Source organism: Triticum aestivum, chromosome 7B (genome assembly GCF_018294505.1).
Source record: "Triticum aestivum cultivar Chinese Spring chromosome 7B, IWGSC CS RefSeq v2.1, whole genome shotgun sequence".
NCBI lineage: Eukaryota > Viridiplantae > Streptophyta > Magnoliopsida > Poales > Poaceae > Triticum > Triticum aestivum.
Genome location: NC_057813.1, coordinates 728,900,693 through 728,922,785, shown reverse-complemented (window position 1 = coordinate 728,922,785; position 22,093 = coordinate 728,900,693). Strand labels below are relative to the sequence as shown.

The 22,093-nt window shown below is 46.6% G+C and overlaps 1 protein-coding gene across 2 annotated transcripts; it reads right to left on the bottom strand.

Annotated features, from left to right (window-relative positions):
- Window positions 1-17,299: 17,299 nt before the first annotated feature.
- On the bottom strand, window positions 17,300-18,084 carry LOC123156362 (protein TOPLESS-RELATED PROTEIN 2-like). Of its 2 annotated transcripts, XR_006477982.1 has the most exons (4): window positions 17,960-18,015; window positions 17,590-17,759; window positions 17,403-17,498; window positions 17,300-17,324 (listed from the first exon to the last, which is right to left on the bottom strand). XR_006477982.1 is itself a non-coding variant. In XM_044574502.1 (3 exons), exons 1-3 carry the CDS (start codon window positions 18,018-18,020, stop codon window positions 17,385-17,387), a joined length of 249 nt encoding a protein of 82 aa, XP_044430437.1. In that variant the 5' UTR covers window positions 18,021-18,084; the 3' UTR covers window positions 17,317-17,384. The 2 variants fall into 2 exon arrangements, 1 of the variants encoding a protein (XP_044430437.1); XM_044574502.1 differs by having other exon boundaries at window positions 17,317-17,498; window positions 17,686-17,759; window positions 17,960-18,084.
- Window positions 18,085-22,093: the final 4,009 nt, after the last annotated feature.

Here is a 22,093-nt window from a genome sequence, read left to right as displayed (position 1 = left end):
GTACGGTTGGGGTCGATCGAGGGGAATCTGGCGAGGGAGGGAGGGAGGACACAGTGCGAGGGCAGTAGGTGGAGTGGGGGGAGGGTTCTAATGGCGCACCACCCCCTCGCGCGCCATAAGTACGACTACTCTAATGGCGCACCTCCCCTCGGTGTGCCATTAGAATTTTGTTTTAATCTAGACCGACTTGTCAGGTTATATACCACCTAACCCTATCTACAACAGAACCCGCCCACTAGCCCGACTGGTCAGCACGTAGCACACACACCAGGAGGTCCTGGGTTAGATTCCAAGGTCCCCAATATTTTTTTATGCATTTTAAATGTTGTTTGATATTTATTTGTGTTTAAATATGTTCAAACTTGTTTAAATCATAACAGTAATATTTTTTTATAAAAACAGTAATATTTTTTAAAAAAATATGTTCAAATTTGTTACTTGAAAATATCATGGGCGGTGGCGGTGGAGCGGGGGAGGGTGCGGGGGGTGCCCGCTGGCGGCGGTGGAGCGGGGGAGGGTGCGGGGGGGGCGGGTGCTCGTCGGCGGCGGTGGAGCGGGGGAGGGTTGCGGTGGGTCGGCGGCGGCGGCGGAGCTAGCGGGGGAGGGTGCGGGTGGGATCGGGATGGAGGGGGATCGAGATTGAGATGGAGGGGCAATCGAGATCGAGATGGAGGGGGATCGAGATCAAGTGTCCTCATTGAAAGATCGTGGATGTCGCCTAGAGGGGGGGGGGTGAATAAGCGCTTTAAAATAATTACGGTTAAGGCTTGAACAAATGCGGAATAAACCTAGCGGTTAATTTGACAAGCACAAAACCTACAACAATTAGGCTCACCTATGTGCACCAACAACTTATGCTAAGCAAGATAAACAACTAAGTGATAGCAAGATATATGACAAGAAACAATAAGGCTATCACAAAGTAAAGTGCATAAGTAAGGGGCTCGGGTAAGAGATAACCGAGGCACGCGGAGACGATGATGTATCCCGAAGTTCACACCCTTGCGGATGCTAATCTCCGTTTGGAGCAGTGTGGAGGCACAATGCTCCCCAAGAAGCCACTAGGGCCACCGTAATCTCCTCATGCCCTCGCACAATGCAAGATGCCGTGATTCCACTAAGGGACCCTTGAGGGCGGTCACCGAACCCGTACAAATGGCAACCCTTGGGGGCGGTCACCGAACCCGTACACTTTGGCAACCCTTGGGGGCGGTCACCGGTACCCGTCAAATTGCTCCGGGCGATCTCCACAACCTAATTGGAGACCCCGACGCTTGCCCGGAGCTTTACACCACAATGATTGAGCTCCGAACACCACCAACCGTCTCTAGGGCGCCCAAGCACCCAAGAGGAACAAGCTCAAGGGCACCAAGCACCCAAGAGTAATAAGCTTCTCAACTTGAAACTTCCACGTATCACGTGGAGAACTCGAACCGATGCACCAAATGCAATGGCAAGGGCACACGGAGTGCCCAAGTGCCCAAATCCCACCAAAGCAACTAATGCTAGGGAGGAAAATGAGAGGAAGAACGAAAGAAGAACATGAAGAACTCCAAGATCTAGATCCAAGGGGTTCCCCTCACTAAGAGGAGAAAGTGATTGGTGGAAACGTGGATCTACATCTCCTCTCTCTTTTCCCTCAAGAACTAGCAAGAATCATTGGAGGGATTGAGAGATAGCAAGCTCGAAGAAGGTCAACAATGGGGGAAGAACACGAGCTCAAAGGATAAGTCTCAATGGGGACAAAGACCCCCCACTACTAGGGAAAACCCTAGCAGTAGCGCGTGTTTTGTGCCCACTAGTAGCGCGGGGGGCCGCGCTACTAATAAGGCGCTACAACTATTGCTTAGCAGTAACGCGTGCTAGCACGTGCTACTGCTAGGACAAATAGCTGCAGCGTTTGTTTAGTACCACGCTACTGCTAAGGTATCTACTTGCAGCGTGTTTTCTTTCCATCGCTACTAGTATTTTTTTAGTGTATTTATTCGCCATCATACAAATATTGGTATAATACCAGTTGTTATGAGGTTTACATCATTATGTCCATAACAGTGTATTAAATGAAGGTGGATTAGGTTCAAGTGGAGGCAATATGTGGTGCATGTCAAAAGTATACTACTAATCCAAACTTGATCTAGTTTGGACTAGTAGTACTTTCGATGTGCACCACATGTTGCCTCCACTTGAATCTAATCCGCCAGCACAAGCTATTTAATCATCATCATAGTCATTACCACCAACAGTATTTATTTAATCAGCACAAACACTAGCTAATAATAACCATCATAGTCATTACCACCAACACTAGCTATTTTATCATCATAGTAATAGTGTAGCACATCATCATCCTCAAACTCATTTCTAGCTAGCTAATCACTCCTGCTGCGCTCTCTTAGGTAAAATAACATAAAACATGTATAGCTCTCCTCCTCGATCAAACTGGAGCATGCAGATGAACCTGTCTCCCAATCGTGGGTAGCGCATCTGTTTGCTGCCCCCTAGTACTTCTCTGCGCTCCCCCATCACATATTTGGTCCAGTCTTGCACTATTAAGCATCCGTCGCTAATCTTGAATGCACTAAAGTAATCTGTAGGATATCTTGGTCGTAAGCTGAAAATACTCATGGTACCTTTAGTCTCGATCCCATAAGGCACAACATTCATCGGGAGTCCCTGTTGAAGAACATCGTACGGTAACATACTTAGCAATGAAGTTTAGCTTCAAAAATAATGTATGGAAAAGATGCACCGATGACAAATAGTAAAAATCTTACCATCCTTCCTAAATAGATGTGACCGTATTTCATTACGAACACTATTGGTCGCACATTTTCAGTACTAACATTTCGAAATGCAGGAAGAAAATTTGTCTTGACAGTATCAAGATCCTCAAGCCATGAAACATCATGACTGAGCTCGTTGCAGTTGAGTTCAGCCCCAGGAAAGTATACGGTCCTGTCTACCAAGCGTTGGACATGTTTGCTTGCACCAAAATAAGTTGACAATACAAATTAGTTGTCAACTATTTATGAATAAACAATATCAAAGACATAAATATGGTTGAGAAACTTACATAATGGTTTAACTGGAGGCATTTGCACATCGACCCAGATATCGGTATTACCTTCAATATCATCTTCCGGACAAATATCAAAGGTGATAACCATATCAAGCTCAAATGCACAAGTCTTGCATAGTGCTCGCCATGTTTTGCATCCAAAATAGGTGTAGTCGTCTGAATTGTATAACTTTGCATGGAAAATATAACCATGCTCGGCCTTCAAGTGAACTTTCTTTTCCTTCATACTATGACTGAAACCTATCTTATCCAATACAAAAACTCTTGCATGGCAGGGGATACGCTAGTAGAATAGTAAAAAAAATAAGTTGAAGCAAATGAAGCAGATGTCATGCTTAATTACGAAAAAATACTTGTCGTTGTGACTTATTGTATCCACTTCAAAGTTCTCGTCCAGCTTGATGCTGAAGCGCCTATCATCATCTAGGAATATTCCGTCGCACAGGCTGCGCTCGTCTTCGTAGTATTTGCAAATACCGAAATCCTTCTCGTCGTCAGACATTTCCTATGTTCATAGTTAAAACATTAATTGAAAATTGATCGAAGACAACTACCAAGATACTCAACACACAAATCCGGGGCACTCGATATTTCCTACATATTCTGGCACAAGTCATGCCAAAATTCACGGAAATATTCGGCATGACCTTTGCTAAAATAGGACATATCAAGCGCCTGAAATTTGCCGGAACGGAAATGAATCAACACTCCGGTAAAACATAGGCCACTCGAAGGTGTAACCTTCAAACATGACCGGCCACTTGGATATTGAGCAACACAAGATATACATTTCAAAATATCTTATAGGACTCAAATTAGCATGCATTCAATAAGCAAAAGTAAATCATCTCATGCGTCAGTACATCGTCGAATATTATCACTAATACATCACGAATAGTGTCATACATATAACATCACTAATACAACTAAAACTCTAGCACACGACGGGTATCGGCGCGGGCGGTGGACACCCACAGAGAAGGCACCATCACGGGATCATAGCTCCAGTGAGATCCCCGGAAAACCTGCCAGGTATTGGAGAACGGCCTGTGCTCCAACGCAAACAAGTAGCGACGGACGTGCGCGTCCTCATCACTGACACGGTGATGCACCACCTCCGCGGAGTCCTCGAGCCTCTGGATCATCACTGGCCCACACGACGGCCACCAAAGAAGGTTCGGGTCAACGACAGGCTGGCTCCTCACCAACCTGCGCCCCCCGGTAGGTAGCACCTCCCAGTACCACCCCGGCGGAGCCCAGTCCCGGACATGGCCGATCTGGTCAAGCAGGTGTCATCCTCCGCCGACTCGACGACGAGGATGTGGGATAGGCATCGTCCACGTCGAGGCGGGAAAAATGCTTTAACTAAAAAATCACCTAATTAGTACCTAGTTCTTACTAACTAGTTCTTACTAACTAGTTCTTACTAACTAAATAGAAGAAGCTCAAATTTTACTCGTTTTATTATGCATTACACTAGTGTTTATTCATCATCTAAGAAAACATCACCTAAGAAAAAATCCCAGCCGCATCTGTATCCAATTCATTTCCACCCATAGAAGAACCCTAACTATTTGATGCAACTAAAAATTGAAGAACCCTATCTAGGCAGAGGTAGGGGAGGGGGAGGAGCAGGCATGCTCACCTCGATCAGGTGCCTGCGGCGAGAGAGGGGCAGGCGGCGTCGAGGTCGGGCTTGGGGCGGCGTTGAGGTCGGGGGCGGCGTCCGGGGCGGCGTTGAGGTCGGGGGCGGGGGCGGCATAGAGGGTGTGTGGAGAGCGCATGGCGACCGACGGGCGATGGCGGCGGCGAGAGCGTAGGAGTTCGATTTGGGGGAAGTGGCCGTGGGGAAGGACGAACGAGGTGGTTAAGTCAGAAGTAGCAGTAGCGCGTTCCTGGAAGCGCGCTACTGCTACATTAGCTACAGCGCGTTCTGGGATACGCGCTACTGCTACTACTTTCTCCTTTTTCCCTTTTTAGTTTATTTTTCTTCACATTTTATTATTTTCCTTTCACCTTCTTCTATTTCTTTCATTTTCAATTACCTTTCTATTTGCTTTTCATTTAATTTTATATCCTTTAGTAGTAGCGAGTTTAGAATAAAACGCGCTGCTACAAAGAAAGTAGCAGTAGCGCGGTTCCATATAGATCGCTACTACTATGTGTACCATATCGGCTAAGCCGTGAGAATTTTAGTAGTAACGTGTATGCAGCGAGACGCGCTACTGCTACGACGTTATTTGCAGCGCGGTTCCGGAAGGCTGCTGCTGCTATTTAGCACCAGCATGCTTATTTGACCCACGCTACTGCTAAAGTTCTGTGTATAAGGTTTTCCCTAGTAGTGCCCTTTTATAGGTGGGGAGAAAAACCAACCGTTATCCCCTCACTCAGCCTGCACGACGCGGTACTACCGCAGGGACCTGCGGTACTACCGCGGTTGGCCGCGGTACTACCGCTGCAGGTTGTGGTACTACCGCATGTGCAGCTCTGGCCAGATGAAGGCCTGTTGCACAAGGCAACGAGCGAAAGAACCGCCGGAGCGTTACTACCGTGCGCCCCTACGGTACTACCGTAAGGCAGGCAACACTAGGCGCAGAGAAAGCACGGACGTAAAAAATTACTTCCGTACCTACTTCCGCTGAGGGAGGACCTGCGCAAAACTCCGGCACGGTACTACCGCACACGAAGAGCGGTACTACCGCGTAGGGCTCGGATGTAAAAATTACATCCGCCCCTACTTCCGCTCATGCTGCTAAGCCTGGCCAGAGCCCACGGTACTACCGCGCCCGCGGCGCGGTACTACCGCGTAGGGCGCGGATGTAAAAAATTACATCCGCCCCTACTACCGCTCAAGCAGCTGCGCCTGGCCTGAGGCCACGATACTACCGCTCCCACAGAGCGGTACTACCGCTCCGGAGAGCAGTACTACCGCATGCCCCAGATCAGCAACACTAGGAGTCCTTCATTTTGCAGAGAAGACAACAGAGAGAAACAATAAAACCAGAGCTGCCATAACTTCTGCAAATGAGCTTCGAATTGAGCAAACTCAAGCTTGTTGGATAGAGGAAGACGAGTAGCATCAAGCTTGTTGGTTATAGTAAGAAGAGGCAGGGGAGGTATGCGCAACAAACAAAGGAGTGAAACCTCCAACAGAGAAGAACCGGCATAACCTCCAACATCGAAAACATCATAGAAGATGCATGCAAACTCCGCTTTCGATGAACTCGAGCTTGTCATAAAAATGACCATAAGCTCCAAAACTCATAAGGAGAAGAACCAAACAAGAACCAAAAGAGATGATGCAAGGATGCAATGGTTTGAGCTCTCTACGAACGATACGATCAAGCAACTCATCGAGAGCCCTCCTTGATAGTACGGCAATCGATCCTATAACCCGGTCTCCCACAACTACCATGAGACCGGTAAAATAGAAAACCTATCAAGGGAAAACCTTTGCCTTGCACAAAGTCCACTTGAGCTAGATGATGACGATCTACTCCTCCTCAAGATGGACCACCTTTCTTGATTGCGTTGGCTCGATGAAGACTAGTTGATTGCTCCCCCATACTCCACTATGGGTGAGCCACTCTTCCGCTCATCTTCACAAGTCCATTGTCACCACAATGGACGGCAAGCTTTAAGGACTTGATTTCTTCGTGATGCATCACTTGAACTTGCACACCGCAACCTAACCCCACAAGAACTCTCACGAAGACCATGGGTTAGCACACAAAGCGTAATGGACAATGCTTACCATACCATGGGATCACTTGATCCCTCTCGGTACATCTTCTACGCTTTGTGAGTTGATCAACTTGATTCACTCTTGACTTAGTCTTGATCAACCTTGAATCTTTGCAACTCTCTTCATTTGGATGATGTCTTGAAGGTAAACCTGAATGATCACACAACCTTCTTCTTCAAGACATGCTTGCAATAAGCTCAACATTCACATGACCAATCTTTGGATAATTCCTTAATAGCACCTTGGTCAACTCATAAACTCCTTGAAACCAGCACATGGACTTCAAGAAAAGCCTATGGACAAATCCTTCAAATATAACTCAAGACAACCATTGTCCATAGAGATTGTCATCAGTTACCAAAACCAAACATGGGGGCACCGCATGTTCTTTCACTCATGAATTCAAAAACTGCCCATGAAATTTAAAAATATTCCTGATATCAAAAAGTGCACATGAAATACAATTGAGAAATGAAGACTACGATTTAAATACAATCGATCTTAGCTAGCTATCTGTTCACAATCTTCTTGCCCTTCTTTTTCGCAAATGGAGTTCTTCTGTGGAACGGACGTCCTTTAGGTAGGGTGGTCTTGCTTCTTCTTGTGGTGTGTGCTGCTACTTCATCATCGTCGTCATGTTCGATCTTCGGGTCGCCGTACTTGTCAAAGTCTTGCTCATTGGCTACTCCATCCATTCCGATGATATTCCTTTTGCCTCTCCTCACGACAACACGACTGGGCTTTGGCAGGTCGGTAATGAAAAAGCATTGGTCAACTTGGGAAGTCAGTACCCATGGCTCATTTTTCGCGGTGACGTTTGCGCCCGCGGTCTTGGATTTGGCTTCGGGTATAACCATGGTGGTGAAATACCGGTATTCTTTTTGGAAGCTCTTGGCCCATCTGACACGGAACATCATGACCTTCTCTCCAGCGTAGCTCAGCTCCCAGATCTCCTCGATCCTTCTGTAGTATCTGTCCCTGTCGTTACCGGTGTAGGATTCCATCGTTACCCCGGAGTTCAGATAACCATCGCTCTTCATGTCCTTGTTCTCGGTGTAGAATGTGTAGCCGTTGATATCGTACGCCTCATATCTCATCAGGTTGTGCTCGGCGCCCTGTGACAAGGCGAATATGAGTTGTTCTTCCGTGGAAGAATCCTCATGTAAAATGTATGATAGAAGCTTCTGCTTGAACCAACGCGTGAAACATGAGTTGTGCTCTTTGATTATATCTCCGTCTGTCCTTTGTTGGCCTCGGTCATTGTACGTCTTCTCAATAAAGGTTTTGTGCTCTACCACCCAAGGATCGACCACGTCTATGTGTTGTAGCGCGACTAGGTTTGCTCTTTCAAAGTCGGCGAGTCGACCCTCGAAGTCGACATGCATTTCGCGACGACCCTCACGGTGACCCCATCCAGCGAGCCTGCCGAGGTGCCTGTTGACGGGCAGACCAACGGGGTTCTCGATGCCTAGATAATTCGTGTAGTAGGAGATGCACTCTTCGGTCAGAAAGCCCCTGGCTATACTTCCCTCTGGACGTGACATGTTGTGAACGTATGCTTTGATGACACCATTCATCCTTTTGAACGGCATCATGCTGTGCAGGAATGTCAGCCCGAGTTGGATGATATCCTCCATGATATGGACCAGCAGATGCACCATAACGTCGAAGAATGTGGGCGGGGAGTACATCTCAAGCTCGCATAGTATCACCACGATCTCTTCCTGTAGCCTTCTGAGTTGCCTCACGCCAATCGACTTCCGAGAGATGACGTCGAAAAAGTTGCATAGGCCAAATAGCGTTTCACGGACGTGCGCGTCCATGATCCCACGGATTGCAACTGGAAGTATCTGCGTCATCAGCACGTGACAGTCGTGAGACTTCATCCCTCTGAACTTCTGCTTCGCTGGGTCTAGGTATCTGCTTATCTTCCCCGCGTAACCGTAAGGAAGTTTTACTCCTACGAGGCAGGTGAAAAACTGCTCGATCTCCTCCTGACTTAGAGTGAAGCATGCGGGACGGTAGTCATTTCCGGTCTTTTTGGCCTTTTTGCCTTTGCGACGAGTTTTTGTGTCCTGCTTCGCCTCATCATCATCATCATCATCATCATTAGCGTGAAGCTCCTGCTTGATGCCCATTGATTTCGAGTCTGCCCTTGCTTTCGGCCCATCTTTGGTCCTCTCTGGCATGTTGAGCAGGGTACCAAGCAAACTCTCGTACACGTTCTTCGTGATATGCATGGCATCAAGGCTGTGAGGCACACGGTGGATCTTCCAGTACGGCAAGTCCCAGAAAATAGACCTCGTTTTCCATGCCTTCAGCAGTGGCTCTGGCGCCTTTCGCTTCTTTCCCGGCTCTGGCGCCTTTTGCTTCTTTCCCGGCTCTGGCGCCTTTTGCTTCTTTCCCGGTAGTGGGCAATCTTTCCAATTTTTCAACAGCTCGTCTATTTCCTCGCCGCTCTTCGTACGCGGGCGTTTTCGGGGTTCGGTTTCACCATCGAACAGATCCTTGCATTTCCTCCACGGGTCATCATCGCGAAGCCACCTTCGATGTCCCATGAACACGGCTTTCGAAGACCCAGGATCTCTATCTAGCTGGCGATACGTTGTGTCATCCATGCACCTTACGCATCCAAAAAATCCGTGGACTACCTGCCCCGCGAGATATCCATAACCGAGAGAGTCGTGCACCGTCGTGAGCAGTGCGGCTCTCATAGGGAAATATTCTTTCTCTGCGGCGTCCCACGTATTGGCTGGCGTTTTCCATAGCGTGTCTAGCTCCTCTTTCAGCAGCCCCAGATACAGATTGATGTCGTTCCCTGGTTGTTTTGGCCCTTCAATTAGCATACTCATGTGAATGTATTTTCTCTTCATGCACAACCAGGGGGGAAGGTTGTACATCCACACAAACACAGGCCAGGTGCTATGTGTGCTTCTCTAGCTGCCAAACGGATTGACTCCATCGGTGCTCGTGCCCAGCACGATGTTCCTTGGATCCTTCCCAAATTCTAGGTATTCGAAGTTCAACGCTTGCCACTGGCTCGCATCCTTAGGGTGACTCACCATCTTGTCTTTTTTATTTATCTCTGGATCATTTCCGTCATCTTCCCGCTTCTTCTCCTCCCTATCCGCGTGCCAACGCAGGAGCTTTGCTACCTTAGGTCCGAGAAATACCGCTGCAGACGAGGAGTGATCGGAAAGTACCACACCGATTTTCGAGGAGCTTTCTTCCTCTTCTAGTATCGAGTGACGCCGCACACCGGACATATGGTAGACTCCGCGTGCTTGTCCCGATAAATGATGCAATTGTTCATGCACACATGGTATTTCACGTGCGGTAAATCCAGAGGACACATGATTTTCTTCGCCTCCTCGAAACTGGTCGGGCACTTGTTCCCCTTGGGAAGACGTTCGTGCCATAATGACATGTTCTCATCAAAGCAGGCGTCAGTCATTTTGTGTTTTACCTTCATCTCCAGAGCCATGAGCGTTACTTTCAGGCGGGTATTCTCGGGCCTGCATCCTTCATACAATGGAGTAACCGCGTCTATCTCCAATTGATCCAGCTTGGCTTTCTCTCGGGCGGAAGCTCTTGCATTATCCGTCTGCTTGAGAAGCAGCTCTGGAATATGAGGGTCCTGCACCCAGCCTCCATCGTCGTCTACTCCGGCATCTTCATCTTCATGATCATGCCCTTCGTCTTGATCTTCCTCATCATCATGTACGACATCTTCTACATGATGACTGTGTACAGTATCACCGTCGTGATCATGTCCTGGAGATTCTTCGTCTTCTCGCCCGCCCTCGCTGTGGTGGTTGTCTTGTTGCCCTTCCTCATTTCTTGCCCGGCCCCCATGGACGACTTCATAGTCATCTTCATCACCTTGCCACCGATAGTCATCCATGAAACCACGCAAGAGCAGGTGGTCCCGCACCTGCCCGGAATCCGGGTCCGCAATAAGGCTCTTCAGCTTGCATCTTCGACACGGACATCTTATCTCCGTCTCGTTCTTTTGAAGCATCTCGGCCTTCGTGGAGCTCAAAAACCTATTCACGATGCCTTCGGTCATCATGCGGACCATGGTCGCCTGCGGGGTAGAGCAAAACGATATTTTAGAACCAAGAAAAAATTTGGCATGACCTTCCCTAAAAATAGGACCAAAAAGAATGCATAGTGCCAAAATTCTTGCCGAAACGGAAATGAATCAACATTCCGGCAAAATATTGGCAACTATCGCATTTCAAATACCGGTACCTGCAAACAAAAAGTGCACGTTGTTGGAGCGAGCTAGGGAGAAAAAAATAGATCTACATCATGAAGATAGCTTTCCCCTTACTTACCTATCAAAAAAAAGGTAATTTCACCACTTAATTTTGATGAATCTATGGTGCAAATGAGGTGAGGAGGAGGAGGCAGCCGAAAGCTTGGAGAAGGAGGTGGAGGGAATGAAGTGGGGAAAGTGAGTGGGTAGGTGTGGCTGTCCAAAATATCTTGTTGGGGTCCCAAGTTACTAATGGCGCACCACCTGCAAATGCGCCATTAGTAACCCTGGTTACTAATGGCGCACCTGCAGGTGGTGCGCCATTAGTAGTTTTGCAAAAAAATAATATATATATATGTATATACATATATATATATATATATATATATATATATATATATATATATATATATATATACTGATGGCGCACTTTGGTCGGATGCGCCATTAGTATGTACGTAAAAATGAAAAAAAAATTATCACTAGTGGCGCACCTTCTGTCTGGTGCGTCATTGGTGTCTTCCACACTAATGGCGCATCACCAACTAGTGCGCCATTAGTATATAGTAGTGGCGCACTATTTTCCTGGTGCGCCATTAGTGTGCATCCCATCTTTAGCCCTTTTCCTAGTAGTGACGTACATGTTGCTGTGATGTATCACAAGATAAAGGGACGGCCATTTATGCACATACACTGTTGGATGAAACACAAGAGGCGGTATGTCTGGGACGACATGATCCGTTCAATTTGAATTTAAACCTTTTCTCGTGTAATTGAAGCTATTGTTGTACTAGACTTATTTGCATGCTATGTATGAATGATTTGTGTTATTTTCTATCCGAACTTTGATGAATTTTGTCCAGTTTGTTTAAACACGGCTTGAAATGTATGCAGATAGTGTTGGATGACCTTCCCCCACATCCCTATCCGCGGACGGATGCTGGGTCAACGTTGGAGATGCCCTTGCTAAGCAAGATATATACATAAGTATGTCTACCCTCTAGAAGAATGGCATATTTGCTGAAAAAGGCTTTCGCCCCTCTTTACAAGTAAAGCAAACCACCGAGCACAAGGTCCAATAGAGTACGCAAACATGGACACACACATGCCGCCACCGCAGGCAATGTCTGACAAACACCAACATCCACACACGGACATACCCACCAAAGGGTTCAGCTCTGGGCACAGCACAAGACGCCCAACACACACACAAACAACAGGGACGCACACACAACGCGGCGGTGACGACGAGGAGTAGAAGATCTAGTCCGGCTCCGGTGACGGGGGAGGGAGCGGCGTAGCCATCCGGAGAGCCATCGCGCGAAGCTAGGTGATAATGGAGTTGATGACGTCTCTCTCCTTGGGGCGGCTAAGCGGCCGCCAAATCTGCAAGTAACCAACCATTTGAACACATCATCAGTAGCACGTTGAAGAGGTATGCGCTGAATCACAAGCTTATTCCTAATAGTCCACAACATCCAGGCTAGCACCCCGATAGCCAGCCACCTAATGTGGCGGGCCGTGGGGGGGGGGGGGGGGGGGGGGGTAAAGCCTGGAGCTCGGCTAAGAGATCGGGTAAGTTGTTGTGGTCCCAGCTTGGAGTTCGGCGAAGAATGGCATATTTAGCAAGAGCATGTTCAGATCTAAGGTTAGAGATAATGCCTCATTGGTCGTCCATGTCTCCAGAATAGCAGGTCGCCGAGGTGCCCATGCATGGATGGATGGATGCAGATGCTCCTTTCTGTTCAACCTCTTGGCTAGTCCCATATCAGCATGGATTTTGACCATGCCGGTCGGCGGAGGTGACCACCCGCCCCTGGCATGCAGAACTCCAGTACCCCTGCCGTTTTCCTCCTTGCTGATCAAGATCATGAAATGCATCCATGGTAGGGGCCGGAACCATACAGAACCAAGATGCATGGAACAGTATTCAAGCTCCACCGCTTCAAAGTGTCTACGATTTCGATGGCAGGATAGAGACTGACGATTATGCTGTTTACCTGATGCTCTACTTCTGTTATGACCAACGGTGGTGGAGGGGTGAATGACAGTATAGCCTGGCGAAACTGAAGAGGAAAACAGAGCATCGGGTGATCATCGGTGTAATCTGGTCGTTAACAGCAATGCCGATGTATGAAGACATTTCATGGGATGTTTTGAAGACTAGTTTTGGACACGATACCCCTCACTGTAAATTAATTCAGGCCTAGTGTGAAGAATTCTTCTCAAAAAGTTCAGTAACTCCGAAGCAGGCCACCACAAGACCCACTCCTCCACCCCCCCCCCTCCCTCCCCCCTCGCCGTCGCCGGAGGAGGCGACCGGGCTAAGCCCGTGCCGTGGACCGCGGCGGCAGGGCGAGCTCTCGCTCACGCGGTGTGGCATTTTCTCCTCATATTCAAGGCTGAGACGGCAGCCGGCCATGGCGTTTGTGTGGCCTGCTCCTTCATGCGCAGCGGTGTGCTGTTGGCTACCGGCGTTTGTGTGGCCTGCTCCTTCATGCGCGGCGGCACGCTGTTGGCTACCGGTGAGGCACCTTTCCCGGTGCCCCTACTGTTCCCGATGTGGCGCCAGATCCGCGCACCGATCCCCGATCTGATCCGGGGTGCCGCGGCGGCGATGAGGGGGCTGCAGGCTCGACGTGATTTAAGGGGGCGGTCCTATGGTTTCTCAAGTGACAAGACGAAGATCTGCCTGACGCATGTCCTTCTTGATCTGGTCGAAGTGTCGGTTCCGGAAGGCTCCGCCGACGAACTCCCATGGGCGCGTTATGCCTGGAGATTGCTGGATCGGTGGGATTCGGTCACGCCCACTGGTTCTGTCTGCTATTTGTTGCCATCATGGGATATGTTTAGTTTCATGGTGAAGTCAGAGGCGGAGAATTTTGTGAAAGCCGAGATCGGAGTACTAGTAATGGTGATTGGATCCTTTGTGGCGATGAGGAACTTGCTTGGAGTTTTGGATTTTGTGGCAGCGGTATGTAAGTGGGGGCGGCAGCACAGGTGCAGTTCAAAGTCTTACCTCTCTCAGGGTGAAAAATCCAAGGTCTGGCCTTAATTGATGTGCCTGGCAATGGTCTTGTTGAAGGCATTGTATTGAGAGCGGGGACTATCTTCGGGGTGAAAACCCAAGATCAACGATCGGGTGACGACAGTGCTTCTGCATTGTTTCCTTCTTTGAGGCGTCACTTTTGAAGAATTTGGACTTCAGGTGTTGTTTTGGTGGTGGTTGTACTATTTTTGCATGGACTGGAACTCTATAGCGGGGCTTTTTTTTAGCTTCTTCTTTTTTTTTGGCTTGTGCATCCGTAATGTCATTAGAGTATTGTGTTGTTGCAGAGGCCGCGTGTAATTGGTATCTTCGCGATGTTAATATATTCCCTTTATCAAAAAAAACTCCGAAGCGGGCCTTATTGGTGCGCAGCTGATAATGCTTGTGCAGAACAGCAAAGCCGACCAATTGATAATGTCGTCGTGGTCATAAGGGACCGCTGTCTTGGTTTGTTCAGAGCATCTGGTTACACAGCAGAGCAATTGAAGCAGAGTGCGTAGAGGCAGGCCAAGGCCTGGTGAATCATAGGAGCACCTAACAATGTCAGTGCCGAAACAAGGCGAAGGAGCGGGCAAGGTTTTGGTTACCGAATGAGGCATTTTTATTAAGGGTGCTGGTAAATGCGGTTACCATGGTTACTGAGAAATACAGAGAATATTTCGAATAAATTTTATAGTTGAATTTTGAATTCAAACACGTGAATGAATGAACATTTGAACCAGTGACCTCTCAAAACAGGAACTAGGTTGCTACCAACATGCCAGAACCAACTCTCATGACATTAATTAGATCATACGTACTTTACTATAAATCGAGTGTTTAAATTTAAAAAATTCAAAAAAATGCATTTTTTGCTTGGTGTGGGGATTTACCGAGGGGCACGGAAATACACGATAACCATGAGAAATCTCGAAAAATTTCAACCGGAAACCAAAACCTTGAGAGCGGGCAAGGAAACAATAAATGAGACCATGAAACTAACTATGGATCTCTGGACTACGAATTAATCACTAAATCCACACTAAATTCTTGTTACTCTCGAGAATGTGTGATACTAATAAGACTACCCACAATGGTAGTAACATAGATAGTAACATCACAGATATCTAGATAAAATAAATGATGTGGCAAGCAATAAATGAAGAAAGAGAGGAAAGTGGTAACATAGCTAGTTACTAGTAGTATGAGTAACATCACACATATCAAAGCAAGATGAGTCTATAACCTAATAAATAAAGTATTGCATGTTACCATATATATATATATATATGTTACTCCCCACTGTAGAGGTAGTAATATAGAATAGTAACATATGCATGTTACTACCCATCGTGGTTAGTCTAAACAGCTTAACGTAGTTGTAGTAAACCCCATGTACAAATTCGGCAGAGTAGTATTTCCAACAGTTTGAGGGAAATTAAGATCGGAGGAGCAGCTATGCGAACCCCGTCACGCATGCGCATGTCCTCGACATAGGTTAGGTCTCGCGGTGCGTATATCCAGCTAGCCTAGCCTGCGGCAGCCCGACTTGGCCCATCTATACGGCCGCAGGGCGTCCGTCGGCCCCTAATATGTTGTGCCCTACATTCACATATCTTAAATGCCAATAATCAAATCCATGCAATTCATACACGTCAATTATATGATACAAGTTGTCCGAATTTAACAGTTCCAAATAAAGCAAAATAAATCATAGTTCAACAAACCGGACATGCCAAAATGAAATTAATATCCAAGCGTGACCGCTGACTTCGGATCACTGGTCGGACACCTGTTCTGAGCGAAATGCGTCGTGCTCGTCCTGCATCCCAGCCGCAGGATCGGTTGCCACTGCCGTTGCCGCCCTCGTACTCCATGTACAGTTGTTGATCTCGTTCTTCTAGTCCCCAAGCCCGGGCGCCACCAATGCCCGTGCCCGAACGAGCTGCGACAAGTCACATACGTCGACTGCCGGCATCTACGTAGGTAGAAAGCTCTCCGGAATGGCCCAGCCGGCTGTCGAATCCTCCTCTATCCCAACGGGGTCGGACGGCGTAATCCGCGTCGGTGCTCGGATGGAAGGGGTGCAGGGTTCCAGGCGCGGCGGAGGAAACAACTGCTCCACCGTGTCTCTAAACTAACTACAATTATGACTCCGAACTAACTTGCGAGGAGAAAAATCATCTTGTCTCATTTATTAATGATGTCGAGACTTTCAAGAACCCAAATTATGCTCAACAAACGTTTCTAATCTCAGCAAACGCTGCCCGGTGTTTGCTAATATTTTTATTCCATTATCATATGCTGTAACAGCAAGCAATGACCCTTCTCTATTGAATCTCAAGCACGGGCTTGCCTGCATAAATCAGTAAAAGTCAAGCAAAAACCCTTCGGTATGTATATTCTTAATAAAACTCACAGAAATATACTTACAGGCAGTCCACCCTCACAATCTGTTGTTGTCAGTATGTTGGTGTTATCCATATCACAGAATTTAACAACGAAATCATCTCCAGCAGCCAAAAACTGGTTTCTCGTTGTGTCAAACTGGACAGCTAGTGATCTCAAGCCATTATATGTCCTCTTAATAGCCCCTTCAGTCTCATTCCACTCGACCAAGTGGGAATGACCGTCTTCACCAGTTCCACAAGAGAAGAGCCTGCAAGGAAATTTCAAAACTTACAAATTATATGGGTGGGAAATTTTAAAAAATGAAGCATACTGTCGATCTTTCATCCTTCAACATGTTAGCTTAATTTTTCACTTGAAGCTTCTCACCTAGTACCATCAGCACTATAAGACATGGTAGTACGCCAATGCGCAGGAGCATAGTGGTTGACCAGTGGGCTAAAAGAGTCGTAAACCCGTGCCTTGATTTTTCCATTTGTGGCAGTAGAAAGGATAAACTGCAGAGGAGCTAAAGTTGTAGAAATCCACAGGCAGATGATAAAAATGAAATAATTTGAAGTACAAGACTGGGATACCAAAATTAAACCAAGTGAACCTGAACGCTGAGAGAAGCCTTTTATCATGCCAGAACGATAAGTACAGTGCTAGTACAAAAATGGCAGAGCATAGCTCAAGAATAGCAGAGGTGAAATCATCCGGAAAGTACCTGAATGTTCTCCTTATAGTGAGGGCAAACAGAGTACACTGGATCCTCATGGTCTTGAAATGTGTACAGCCTTTGTCCGCAGTGAGCATCCCATACCTGCAAATGAAATGTGCAAGAATGCTAAGGATGTTCTCTTTCATTCTAAAAACAGTGACATCACATGAGTAACCTCACCCTAATGAGTTTGTCATCGCCACATGTAATAATTGATAGGGACTTGTTGGGGCGAGAGAATGCAATGTCATTGACACTGCCAAGGTGAGCATCAATCTGGCAATTCACAAAGAATCAAATAGTTAGAAACCTTAAGGGACTCCGATGAGGAGGGTTAGAATTATGGGGAGTTGGAGACTCTGTCCACCTAAGGGCTTGAATCCAAACTCCACATTATCAAACAGGCCGAAAGGGGGTACATGGAAAACTATTTTGATAGCTACTCTCATCAATATGCATGTACCTCTGCTTGCTGTCTTAACTCTCCATTAGGAACAAACATGTAAGTCTGGACAATATGCTTTGAAAATGCCACACCTGAGAATCAAATCAAACTTAAAGAATCAATCTTACGTACAGACAAGCAAGCAAAGTGACAAGGAATAGAACACTCCTGAGTACAGAACAATTCCCAAATGCTATGCACTCCTGAGTACAAAACAATGCCCAAATGCTATCTTTTTTTATTAAAAATGCAGCGTGTGTGAATAATGCAGTTAAACGGCCTGTTTCCATACCTAGAATACTTCCCTCAGGGCTCCACAGACACCTATTGACACATATTTTAGCATCTCTCATTAGTGCAGCCTGAACAAAGAACACCACAGTTTATGCATCAGAACACCACAATGAAAGTCAGAATGCTGAAGAAACATGAGTAGCACAACTGCTCTTTTTCACAAATAGAAAGTTCTAAAAACTTTTGCAGTCCCCTCCAGGTCGCTCCCACGACCAATGCGGAGGGGAAACCCTAGCCGCCGGTCGTAGGCCCCCCTCCTCGACTCCTCCCTCGCCGCCACCGGCTCGAGCTGACGGGCGAAGCCTGAAGGAAATATGCCCTAGAGGCAATAATAAAGTTATTATTTATTTCCTCATATCATGATAAATGTTTATTATTCATGCTAGAATTGTATTAACCGGAAACATAATACATGTGTGAATACATAGACAAAACTATGGTCACTAGTATGCCTCTACTTGACTAGCTCATTAATCAAAGATGGTTGTGTTTCCTGACCATAGACATGTGTTGTCATTTGATTAGTGGGATCACATCATTAGAAGAATGATGTGATTGACATGACCCATTCTGTTAGCCTGGCACTGATCGTTTAGTATACTGCTATTGCTTTCTTCATGACTTATACAAAGTTCCTGCAACTATGAGATTGTGCAACTCCCGTTTACCGGAAGAACACTTTGTGTGCTGCCAAACGTCACAACGTAACTGGGTGATTATAAAGGTGCTCTACAGGTGTTTCCGAAGGTTCATGTTGAGTTGGCATAATTCGAGATTAGGATTTGTCACTCCGATTGTCGGAGAGGTATCTCTGGGCCCTCTCGGTAATACTCATCACATAAGCCTTGCAAGCATGTAACCAATGAGTTAGTTATGAGATGACGTATTATAGAACGAGTAAAGAGACTTGCCGGTAACAAGATTGAACTAGGTATGGGATACCGACGATCAAATCTCGGGCAAGTAACATACCGATGACAAAGGGAACAAAGTATGTTGTTTTGCGGTTTGACCGATAAAGATCTTCGTAGAATATGTAGGAACCAATATGGGCATCTAGGTCCCGCTATTGGTTATTGACCAGAGACGTGTCTCGGTCATGTCTACATTGTTCTCGAACTGTAGGGTCCGCACGCTTAAGGTTTCGATGACAGTTATATTATGAGTTTATGTATTTTGATGTACCGAAGGTTGTTCGGAGTCCCGGATGTGATCACGGACATGACGAGGAGTCTCGAAATGGTCGAGACATAAAGATTGATATATTGGACGGATATATTTGGACACCGGAAAGGTTCCGGGAGAGTTTGGGAATATACCGGAGCTCCGGGAGGTTACCGGAACCCCACGGTAAGTATATGGGCCTTATTGGGCCCAAGTGGAAGGAAGGGAGAAGGAGCAAGGGAGGGGGGCGCGCCCCCCCAAGCCCAATCCGAATTGGGGAGGGGGGCCGGCCCCCCCTTTCCTTTCTCCTTCCCCCTCTTCCTTCCTACTACTAGTAATCCTTCCTTTCCCCTCCAACTTGGATTAGGAAAAAGAGGGGAAACCTACTTGGAGTAGGTTTCCTCCTCCTATGGCGCCCCCCCCCCCCTTGGGCCGGCCACCTCCTCCCTCCCTCCTTTATATATGGGGGTAGGGGGGCACCCTAGGACACACAAGTTGATCATTGATCGTTCCTTAGCCGTGTGCGGTGCCCCCCTCCACGATATTACACCTCGGTCATATTGTAGCGGTGCTTAGGCGAAGCCCTGCGACAGGAGAACATCAAGATCGTCACCACACCGTCGTGCTGACGGAACTCCCCCTCCCCCTCGGCGCCTCTACTGGATTGGAGATCGAGGGTGCGTCATCGAGCTGTACGCGTGTCAAGAACTCGGAGGTGCCGAAGTAACGGTGCTTGGATCGGTCAGACCGGGAGGACGTACGACTACTTCCTCTACGTTGCGCCAACGCTTCCGCTTCGGTCTATGAGGGTACGTAGACAACACTCTCCCCTCGTTGCTATATCATCACCATGATCTTGCATATGCGTAGGAAAATTTTTGAAATTGCTACGTTCCCCAACAGTGGTATCAGAGCCTAGGTTTTATGCGTTGATGTTATATGCACGAGTAGAACACAAGTGAGTTGTGGACGATATAAGTCATACTGCCTACCAGCATGTCATACTTTGGTTCCGCGGTATTGTTGGATGAAGCGGCCTGGACCGACATTACGCGTACGCTTACGCGAGACTGGTTTTACTACCGTGCTTTGCACACAGGTGACTAGCGGGTGTCTGTTTCTCCAACTTTAGTTGAATCGAGTGTGGCTACGCCCGGTCCTTGTGAAGGTTAAAACGAAGTCTATTTGATAAACTATCGTTGTGGTTTTGATGCGTAGGTAAGAACGGTTCTTGCTAAGCCCGTAGCAGCCACGTAAAATTTGCAACAACAAAGTAGAGGACGTCTAACTTGTTTTTGGAGGGCATGTTGTGATGTGATATGGTCAAGACATGATGCTATATTTTATTGTATGAGATGATCATGTTTTGTAACCGAAGTTATCGGCAACTGGCAGGAGCCATATGGTTGTCGCTTTATTGTATGAAATGCAAACGCCCTGTAATTGCTATACTTTATCACTAAGCGGTAGCGATAGTCGTAGAAGCAATAGATGGCGTAACGACAACGAAGCTACGATGGAGATCAAGGTGTCGCGCCGGTGACGATGGTGATCACGACGGTGCTTCGGAGATGGAGATCACAAGCACAAGATGATGATGGCCATATCACATCACTTATATTGATTGCATGTGATGTTTATCCTTTATGCATCTTATCTTGCTTTGATTGACGGTAGCATTTTAAGATGATCTCTCACTAAAATTATCAAGAAGTGTTCTCCCTGAGTATGCACCGTTGCCAAAGTTCGTCGTGCCGAGACACCACGTGATGATCGGGTGTGATAAGCTCTACGTCCATCTACAACGGGTGCAAGCCAGTTTTTGCACACGTAGAATACTCAGGTTAAACTTGACGAGCCTAGCATATGCAGATATGGCCTCGGAACACGGAGACCGAAAGGTCGAGCGTGAATCATATAGTAGATATGATCAACATAATGATGTTCACCATTGAAAACTACTCCATCTCACGTGATGATCGGTTATGGTTTAGTTGATTTGGATCACGTGATCACTTAGATGACTAGAGAGATGTCTGTCTAAGTGGGAGTTCTTAAGTAATATGATTAATTGAACTTAAATTTATCATGAACTTAGTCCTGGTAGTATTTTGCAAATTATGTTGTAGATCAATAGCTCGCGTTGTTGCTTTCATATGTTTGTTTTGATATGTTCCTAGAGAAAACTGTGTTGATAAATGTTAGTGTTAATCACATAGCAATGTGAACTAGATTATTGACTCTAGTAAACCCTTTGGATGTAGGTCACATGATGATGTGAACTATGGGTGTTAATCGTATACAGATATGAATATTGGTGTTAAATCACATGGCGATGTGAACTAGATTATTGACTCTAGTGCAAGTGGGAGACTGAAGGAAATATGCCCTAGAGGCAATAATAAAGTTATTATTTATTTCCTCATATCATGATAAATGTTTATTATTCATGCTAGAATTGAATTAACCGGAAACATAATACATGTGTGAATACATAGACAAAACTATGGTCACTAGTATGCTTCTACTTGACTAGCTCATTAATCAAAGATGGTTGTGTTTCCTGACCATAGACATGTGTTGTCATTTGATTAGTGGGATCACATCATTAGAAGAATGATGTGATTGACATGACCCATTCTGTTAGCCTAGCACTTGATTGTTTAGTATACTGCTATTGCTTTCTTCATGACTTATACAAAGTTCCTGCAACTATGAGATTGTGCAACTCCCGTTTACCGGAAGAACACTTTGTGTGCTGCCAAACGTCACAACGTAACTGGGTGATTATAAAGGTGCTCTACAGGTGTTTCCGAAGGTTCATGTTGAGTTGGCATAATTCGAGATTAGGATTTGTCACTCCGATTGTCGGAGAGGTATCTCTGGGCCCTCTCGGTAATACTCATCACATAAGCCTTGCAAGCATGTAACCAATGAGTTAGTTATGAGATGACGTATTACAGAACGA